The sequence below is a fragment of the Carlito syrichta genome, unplaced genomic scaffold (assembly GCF_000164805.1).
Source record: "Carlito syrichta isolate Samal-C Ts95f unplaced genomic scaffold, Tarsius_syrichta-2.0.1 Scaffold288350, whole genome shotgun sequence".
Taxonomy (NCBI): Eukaryota; Metazoa; Chordata; class Mammalia; order Primates; family Tarsiidae; genus Carlito; species Carlito syrichta.
Window position 1 is genome coordinate 10942 of NW_007232446.1, and position 10664 is coordinate 21605.

Sequence of the window (10664 nt, forward strand, 5' to 3'; positions counted from 1 at the left end):
CAGAAGAAAGGAAAAAGAAGAATGATCACACACTTCCCAAGTGAACAATAGAGCACAGAATTGACAGAGAATATAGTGCAACAACAAACTTGAAAATACACACATGCATCAACTCCAAAGCCAAAAGAAAACAAACAAAAAAACTTTATAAAACTCATGACAGGGATAAAAAAATGTGATTATTGAAAAATCACATTTTAATAATCAGCTTGAATGTGAATAGACTAAATGCACCACTGAAAAGTCACAGAATGGCAAACTGGAAAAAAAACCATCTCACCACAAGGGATGCACACAGACTCAAAGTTAAAGGATGGAAAACAAGTTTCCAGGCAAATGGATCACAAAAGAAGGCAGAAGTTGTGATCTTAATATCAGACAAAACAACCTTTAAGCTATCAAAAGTTTAAAAAGATACAAAAGGACACTACATAATGATAAAAGACTTAACCCATCAACAAGAAATATCCATCCTAAACAAAGATGCACCCAACGTAGGAGCACCAGCATTTATAAAGCAACTGAACCAGATGGCTTTCCAGCAGAATTCTACAAAATGTACAAGGAGAAGATGATACCAATTCTATTGAAATAATTCCAGGCAATGGAGAAAGATGAAATTCTCCCCAAATCATTTTATGAAGCTAATATCACACTGATACCCAAATTGGGTAAAGATTCAACCAAAAAAGAGAACTACAGGCCAATATCCCTTATGAACATAGATGCAAAAATTCTCAACAAGATTCTAGCAAATCAGATCCAAAAAACACATCTCAGAAATATCTACCATGACCAAGTAAGCTTCATCCCCAGGACACAGGACTGGTTCAACATTCACAAGACCATAAATGTAATTAAATACATCAATAGATGTAAAAACAAGAACCACATGATTATATCATTAGATGCAGAAAAAGCTTTAGAAAAACCCAACATTGCTTCTTGATAAAAACCCTCAAACACCTAGGCATAGAAGGAACATACCTCAAAATAGTAAGTGCCATCTATGATAAACTCATAGCTAACATTGTTAAATGGACAGAAACTGGAAGCATTTTCCCTGAAAACTGGAACAAGACAAGGCTGTTCACTCTCACCCCTCTTGTTCAACATTGTGTTGGAAGTCCTGGCTAGGGCAATTAGACAAGAGAAGGAAATCAGGGGTATGCAAATAGGAAAAGAGGAAGTCAAGTTATCCCTCATTGCTGATGATATGATCCCATACCTTGAAAATCCAAGTGAATCTGTCAAAAACTTGCCTGCTCTGATAAAGGACTTTGGCAAAGTCTCAGGGTACAAAATAAATGTACAAAAGACAGTTGCATTCCTATACACCAACAAGAAGCAGGCAGAGGCCCAAATAAAAAGCACAATCATATTCATAATAGTCACAAAAAAATGAAATACCTTGGCATCTTCCTAGCCAGAGAAGTGAAAGGCCTTTACAATGAGAACTACAAAACACTGCTCAAAGAAATCGAAGAATACACAAACAAATGGAAAAATATTCCATGCTCATGGATAGGAAGGATCAACATTGCTAAAATGTCCATCCTACCAAAGGGAATCTACAGATTCAATGCAATGCCCATTTAATTACCAACAACATTTTTCTCACACCTGGAAATGACAATACAGAAATTCATATGGAAGCATAAATGACCACGAATAGCCAAAATAATCCTTAGCAAAAGAAATGAAGCAGGAGGTATCACACTTCCAGACTTCAAACTTTACTATAAGGATACAGTAATCAAAACAGCCTGGTATTGGTACAAGAATAGGCCTATAGATAGACCAGAGGAACAGGATAGAGATTCCAGAAGCAAAGTATCAATTTCTCAACCAATTCATCTTTGATAAAGCCTCCAACAACAGCCACTTAGGGAGAGGAGAACCTATTCAGTAAATGGGACTGGGAAAACTGGCTGACCACATGCAGAAGATCGAAACAGCACCCCTACCTATCACCATACACAAAAATTAACTGTAGATGGATCAAAGACCTAAATGTAAAACCTCAAACTATAAGAATCTTAGAAAACACAGGAGACACCCATATGGAATTTGGAACTGGCAACCAATTTCTGATCAAAGCTGTAAGGGCCCATACCATAAGAAATAAGATAGACATGGATAGAAATTTTATGTACTAGGTGACATTTGTATGGAAATATGTGGAATTTTACCAGGCAGAGATAGAAAGAAATGCCTATATACAATTGCCTCACTCAGGGGACATTTATTCCCGACTGCTGATGTTTCTTCCCATATGAAGTCTTCTTCCATCAGACGAACAGCCCTGGCTCTTTGTACTACTTTCTTCAATCCTACCCCGGAGTGACTTATCAGATTGCTGAATTTTGGACCTTAGTTTCTCCCCTCTTTTCAGAAATCTGATCTCTTTCATAAACACCCATCCTGCTCTGCTCTTCCAAGTTTACTTTCTATAGAAGACTCTTCCTTTGTGGAATTGGGCTGTGATTGTCCAGCTGAGCCTGTGAAAGGGAAAATTTTTTAAATTTCAGAAGAGCGTGAAAAGGCTTACTTAGAAAATGGTTAAGACATATTTTTCAACCCAGTCTTTTTTAGTAACAAAGGTAATTTTTTTGGTCTCCATCTGACTGAAACAACTCCATGTCTAATCCTCAGTTGGTTCCACACATGGGCAGGGAACAGAACTTTCATGCACTGAACTTATTTAAGAGCTGACATTACTACCAGCCCAAATAGTGTTAGTGGCTTCTTAGCGTCTTAGAACATACAAAGTTCCAAATCCCTTTAGAAACTTTCTCAAAGTTGACTCTCAGCTTCCTTTCCCACATGATCTCAGTCTACTTTCCCTCCTCTACCTCATTGTTTAAGCCCGGCTTCCTATCACTGAACCTCTCCAGGGCTTCTACCTGCTGGCCTGTGTTCAAGAGTTTGCCTCAATGTGCTGTCCACATTCATCTGGTGAAATATTGAGCTACATATAAGGCCCAGAAAACCTCCTTATTCTGCTTCAGACTGCTTGTGTCAGAAATTCTCTCTCTCTCTCTCTCTCTGTGTGTGTGTGTACACCGACCAGTTTTTGAGATTCTGGAGATTAGAGATTATTTCTTCTTTGCTGTTTCACTGTCACTTGAAAAGTAATCTGTACATAGTTGATCTAAATAATTGTTTTATTGTTGAATTGGTTTCTGGAATAATGGATAATATGAAATTGTGTGTTCAGAAAATTGAATTTTGAGCATAATGGATTAGAATAGATATAGTCTGGGGTCTGAGAGTAGTTTAGAGGCTGTTGAATGCATGGGGAGCTCTGAATCAAAATCTTATACAATTTTAATAGAGATAGTTACATCCATTCCATTAGACTGAAAATTATCTGAGATTAAGGATGATCACTGTCTTATTTACCTAGCACTGCAACAGATCCAGAGATGATGCTCAATATCAATAGAATGAATTAATGAAAGCATCTTGAATCCCCTAAGAGTACAGCTAAAGAAAAAGAAAGTATGGCTAAAGAAAGTTGGGGTGCAAAATCATATCAAACAAGAACTCTATTTTAATTATCTTAAATTGTGTCTCTTTCTAGCATAGTGCATTTAGTAGGTTTCAATAAAAAGTTCCAATGCACATAGTGACATAGTGAGTAGTCAATTCAAATGCATTGTTTTTCTCTCTTCCTCTCCAGAGTTCAGAGAATGGCACGCTCATGAATCATCTAAAGCGAAATATTTTTGCAGAATTTTAATGGGGCTCACTCAAGATCTTTTTCTCTGATCTATTGGGCTCATGGAAAAAGGAAATCAGACCAGCATCTTTGAGTTCCTCCTCTGGGGACTATCAGACCAGACAGAGCAGCAGCACATTCTCTTTCTGTTGTTCTTATGGATGTATTTGGTCACTGTGGCTGGGAACCTGCTTATTGTCCTGGCCATTGTCACTGACACACATCTCCACACCCCTATGTACTTCTTCCTTGCCAGCCTCTCATGTGCAGACATCCTTTTCACCTCTACCACTGTGCCCAAGGCCCTGGTGAACATCCAGACCCAGAGTAGGTCCATCTCCTATGCAGGATGCCTTACTCAGCTCTACTTCTTTTTGACTTTTGGGGACATAGACATCTTTCTCCTGGCCACAATGGCCTATGATCGCTACGTGGCTATTTGCCACCCACTCCGCTATATGATGATCATGAGTTTCCAGCGCTGCTCCCTCATGGTGACTGCCTGCTGGATCCTTACAAGCCTTGTTGCTATGACACACACCTTCCTCATATTCCGGCTTTCCTTCTGCTCTAAGAAGATCATTCCAGACTTCTTCTGTGATCTGGGACCCCTGATGAAGGTGTCTTGCTCTGATACCCAGGTCAATGAGCTTGTGCTCCTCTTCTTAGGGGGAGCAGTCATTTTAATCCCTTTTATGCTCATCCTGGTCTCCTATATCTACATTGTTTCAGCCATCCTCAGGGTCCGCTCTGCCCAAGGAAGGTGCAAGTCCTTTTCTACCTGTGGTTCCCACCTTGCTGTTGTTGCCCTGTTCTTTGGGACAGTGATCAGGGCTTATCTGTGTCCCTCATCCTCTTCCTCCAACTTAGTAGAGGAAGATACAGCAGCTGCTGTCATGTACACAGTGGTGACTCCCCTGCTGAACCCCTTCATTTATAGCTTGCGGAACAAGGACATGAAGGGGGCACTGGTCAGACTGCTCAGAGGTAAAGTTTCATTATCATGGGGCCAGTGACTTTTGCAGAGAAACTGAAGGTGGCTTCCATCTCCTCCGGTGAGGGGCTTGACAGAAATCTATACCTTCAATGTCTTATTTTTGAATCCCACACATGCCTTATCACCTCCCCGACTCCCCACCATGAGTTTGGTACTGTGGAGGAAAATCAAGATTTTGCTTTGTGTTTTAATCTGTTAAGGGTTACTGATTTACTCATTTATTTTACTTAATAATTTTTCACAAAGAGGAATAACTTTTGCAATATTCCTAATCTTAAAAGTCTCTGCAGCTTTTTATACTAGTTTATCAAAACTTGATCAGTGAGGTCATGGAAAGTGGGTTAATGAGAGTAATATTAGCAAGTAAGATCAACATTAGATAGCAAAGAGTTGCAACTTTAAGTGAACAAGTATACTTTGTCCTAAAAAACTATATAAATACTTATTGCCTCAAGGTTATTAATAAAATTATCTGCAGCTATTAAAACAAAGCTCTCAATAATACAGGAATGATCTACATTCTTTTAGGTAAAAGTATGAATAACTTGTAATAAGAAGATATAATAAATAGATTTAAGTTAAATACTGTAGCAACTAGTGTGTAGCTATTCTCTAACTTTCTTCCTTATCTGCATAAGGCATGACTGATTATGAGTGTTGCATGTATATCTGCTTATACCCCATGTAGGTCTGGGCCTTCAACTGGGATTCCATTCATCTTGGGAAGTTTGGCAAAGATGGTGGTGGAATGCTCACAGTTTTTGCTTCCTTGTGCTGAATAACAACTCCCCTCCCCTGACAGGGGTGAGGCAGTCAGTGGTAGTGATTTGGTCCAGGAGACAGGTGAAGCCTTCAGTAAAAGGAGACAGTCCAGAGAAGCTGAGTTGATGTACAAGGTTTGTATGCATTGCAAGCCATGCCTTATGTCATTCAGATCCATTTGTAGTTTCCCATTTTTCTATCTCCATCCTATAATATGGGACCTCCCTTTGTTATCATTCTTTTTTTTTTTTTTGAGTTGGAGTCTCACTCAGTTGCCCAGACTGGAGTGCAGTGGCCGCTCCCGGCCACCACAGCCTTGCCTGCTGGGCTCCAGTGATCCTTCCGCCTCAGCCTTACGAGTAGCTGGAATTACAGGCATGCGCTACCACGCCTGGCTGATATTTTGATTTATTGTAGAGATGAGGTCTCGCTGCCCAGGGGGGTCTCGAACCCATGGGCTCAGGCAATCCACTCACCTCAGCCTCCCAAAGGCATGGGATTACAGGCTGAGCCACCGAGCCTGGCTGTTATCATTCTTAAAATGAGTTCAGCCTCACTACTTTCCAAATAGTATGGGTATATGTCTCATAATTCAGAATTCCCTGTAAGGTAGTTGCTGGTCATAAGCTGAAAAGATTTAGTAAAAGTGTAGTGAAACATGATAAGTCCTACTGCTATAGGTTGTTCCCATGCTATAATTGAAGATCATTATATCCACTCTCTAGTACCATTCTAGAGTTCTCTCATCTAGGCTTTCACTTTGGCAGGTGTGTGTTGATGCCTGGTAGAATGACTTAGAACTTCACCCATTAAAAATCTAAGTTCTTAGTTATTCTGCTATTTTCATGCTATGGTGACTGAAATATTCATTAGTGCTTATTATTGCTCATGGAAATAATATGAAAATTCATGACATATCCAAGTGAATGATTTAGGCTTAAAACATATTATTTCCTACTCCAATTGTGTAGTATAAGCCATAAATATTCATGGTGATCAATATCAATTATCTCAGAAAAGTGACTCCTATTATTTCTTGTTGGTCTACTGCATGAGGAACACAAAATGGTCAGTGGGTAATCACAGTTTCTATTTTGGTGGATTTCTTTAATGGAGGTAAGCTTTCTACATTTCACTTGATCTGGTAAATGATAAAACAGTAGAATGTAGTAAGCTATGCATATATAATGTAATACCTAGAGCAACCTCTGAAAAAGCTATACAAAGATATATAATAAAAAACACTATAGATAAGTCAAATCTTCAAGTAACTCAGAAAGTCAAGAAAAAGAAACCAGAGAGAACAAATATAAACACAAAATAAAATGTTAGAGTTAAGTCTGGAGAGATCAATATATACATTAAATATAAATGGTCTAACTACATCAATTAAAACACAGAGACTGGCAGAGTAGATTCAAAATAAGCATTATATAGCTGTATTATATCCACAACAAACTCACTTCAAATATTCAAATATAATGATTTAGGCAGGCTGAAAGTAAAAAAATGAAAAACATATTAGGCAAACATTAATGAAAATAAAGAGAATTAGTTATATAAATTCCATATAAAGTGGATTTCAGAGCAAAGAAAATTACAAGAGACAACAAAATTACATAACATAAAGGAATGAAACCATCAAGAAGAAACACTTCTAAATACATGTTTATTATGTAACTAAAGTGCAAAATATGTGAAGAAAAAACTGATAAAATTGAAAGGAGGCATAGACAAATATACAATTAAGTTAGAGATTTCAAAACCGCTCTCTCAAAAATTGATAGAATGACTAGAGAGTACATCAGTAAAGATATAGGAGTACTTTATAACAGCAGTAACCAACAGGATCTACTTGATATTTATGTAACATTCTCTTCAATAACAGCAGAACAAATATTATTTTCAAGTGTCCACAGAATATATGCCAAGATAGATCATATCCTGGACCATAAAACAAACTTCAACAAATTTGAAATAATTGAAATCATTCAGAATGTGTTCTCTGGCCACAATGAACTCAAACTAGAAATCAATAACAAAAAGTTTAAAAGAAGAAAATCTCTAGATACTTAAAAACTAAACAACACATTTCTAAGCAATCCATGAGGAAGTTGCAAGTGTAATAAAGAACTAAATTGAGTTGAATTAAAATGGAAATACAAAATACCAAGATTTGTGGAACACTGCGGGGGTCCTGCCCCTGTGGGGATCGGGGGTCTCTGACAGGTGTGACGGTGTCGGTGATCAAACTGGAGGGATAGATATCAGGAAAAAGAAAGAGACTGGACAACAGTTCAAAGAATTGAGCAGAAACCATTTAATGGGGGAAACAGTAGGTCTTTTATCCCCAAATTCTGCACAGTCAGACTCACATGTCTTTCACGTGAACACAAAACCAGGTGGATGAGGGGTGTCCCCTACCCACCAGACGTTCTTTCAGGTATGAGGAAGAACAAACCCCAAATTGTCTTTCTGTTCCTTATGCTTGGTTGATGTTCCTCAAAAGCAGCATAGCAATCTTTCCCAACACCACAATGTTTCTAATAATCAATAACCTATAAACCCCTAACACACACACAATACCTTTATTAATGACTAATTTGTCCTAATAACTTTTCTTATTCTATGCTAATTTTAACTAATCCTAACTTACACAATTGCTATAAAAACTCTTAATTATAGCCAAAACTAGTTCCTAAGGAATGTGGCCCCATCCAAAGATTACGCTGGGCTCTCCAGAATGTGGCCCAAAGTTCACAGTAGGCCACTTCTTGGAACAATTGATTACAATCTCTTAACAAAATTGCTACTCTAAAATCCTATATATCATCTTAACTTCTATAAATATTTCTAATTCTTAATCCTAATATATGGAGCTTGTCACTAGCAATAAGGCTTCTCAAATGTGACCCAAGTTTAAACTGTAAGTTGTAGCAATACCAAAACCACAGTTAGTGGAAAAAGGGAACAATGAGTTTTCTAAAGTTAGCTGTGTTCCTCTTAGATCTCAGAGTTTTATGTTTGAACTAGCAGAGTTGTTTCTGGCTTAAGTGCCAAATAAGAAAAGGGAGAGGAAATGGGTCAACAGCTCCTGAACGCATCCTAGTGGTCTTGGGATCCAAGGCCCTCCCTGATCCCTAATGCTCAGTGGGCCTCTGTGGCCAGCTCCCAACAGAACACAGCTTAAACTATGGAGAGAAGAAAATTTATGGCACTAAATACATATATTATGAAAGAGGTATGTCTCAAATCGATAACCTAAGCTCCCATTTAAGAAACCCAGAAGGGAAGAGCAGAATAAATTTGAAGCAACAGAAGAAAGAAAATAATACTGGTAAGACTAAAAAAATTAAAAGTAGAAAAACAACAGAGAAGAATCAATTTAATAAAGAATTTGTTCTTTGTAAAGATCAGTAAAATTGACAAGTCTCTAGCAAGATAGACACAAATAAAAAGAGTGAAGAGAATATATAGAATGAAACAAGGTATATCACTACAGACCATGCTTACATCAAAGGGATAATAAGGAACCAGGATGAATAAATCTACATAAATAATTTTTACAACTAAGATAAAATGGACCAACTCCTCAAAAAACACAAACCACCATAACTCATTCAATATAAAATTAATTTGAATAGCCTTATAGCTATTAAGGTAATTGAAATAATAATTTTGACACCCCCTCCAAAGAAATCTCCAGGTCCAGGTGGTTCTACTGGAAATTTCCATCAATTTTTAAAGAAGAGTTAGCACCAGTTCTACATATTCTCTTTCAGAAATAAAAAAGGAGAGATTACCATGATGCCAAAACCAGGTAAATAGAGAACCATGGACCAATACCCTCATGAGTATCAATGCAAAAATTCGTAACAATATATTATCAAATAAAATTCAGCAATATATAAAAAGAATTATATGCCATGATCAAGTGGGGTTTATTCCATGAGTACATGGTTAGTTCAATATTTAAAAGCAAATCAATAAAATCCACTATACTAACAAGCTAAAGAAGATTGACATGATCCTTCTAATTGACAACAAAAAAGCATTTGACAAAACTTAACACTCACTCATGATAAAAACCCTCAGAAGAATAGGAATAAGGAAGAAATTCCTCAACATGATAAATAGCATCTACAAAAAACCTACAGCTAACATTATACTTAGTTAGTGATGAAAGACTGAATCTTTTCTCCCTAAGATTGAGAACAAGTAAAAAATGTTCATTGCCACTACTTTTATTCAATAAAGGGTTGGAAGTTATATTCAATGCAATAAATCAAGAAAAGGAAAGAGGAGGCATACAAAATAAAAATCCCAAGTAATCTTAAAAAACAACAACAACAAGCAAACAAAAAAGTGCCCATAACAAAAAAATGAGTTCAGAAAGGTCATAGAGTGCAAGATAAACATACAAAAATCAGTTGAATATCTATATAGTAGCAATAAGCACATGGACACCAAAATACAGTACACTTTACAATCACTCAAGAATATAAAATAGATGCAAATCTAAAAACAAAACAAAAACCAAAATGCAGGCATAGGACTTTTATGTTGAAAACTACAAAACCATTGATAAAAGAAATCAAGAAGATAAATAAAGAGAGAGATAAACAATGTTCACAGTAAAGATGTCAATTCTTCCCAAATTGACAGGTTTAATAGATTTTTTTTAATATAAACAAAATTATTATAAAATGTATGTGAAAAGGCAAGGGAACAAGAATAACTAAAGTGTTCTGAGGGAAAAAACAAAATGAATTGGGAGGAATCTATCTACCTGATTTCAAGACTTACATAGCTGCTATAGTCAAGACTGTGTGCTATTAAAGGGATAGATAATACAGCAATGGAACAGATTAGAGAAGCCAGAAATATGCCCAACTGATTTTTGACAAAAGTATAAAAGCAATTCAGTAGAAAGAAGATATCTATTTCAACAAATGACGCTGAAGCAATTGTACATCCATACGTAAAACAAGCAAACAGACGAACTTTGACCAAAGTCTCGTATCTTATCCAAAAACTCAAAATGGAGTATGGAATTAAATGTAAAATATACGTGTATACTACTCTTAGAAAAAGTATGAAGACATATTTCTAGAGATTTTCTTTTTTTTTTTTCCTTGAGTTAGAGTCTCACTCTGTCGCCCAGACTGGAGTGCAGTGGCC

The 10664-nt window shown here is 36.8% G+C and overlaps 1 protein-coding gene across 1 annotated transcript; it reads left to right on the forward strand.

The window, feature by feature from the left end:
- Positions 1-3786: 3786 nt before the first annotated feature.
- Positions 3787-4740, forward strand: LOC103255700 (olfactory receptor 1P1-like). The gene has a single exon (XM_008053660.1). The coding sequence runs from the start codon at positions 3787-3789 to the stop codon at positions 4738-4740; it is 954 nt and encodes a 317-aa protein (XP_008051851.1).
- Positions 4741-10664: the final 5924 nt, after the last annotated feature.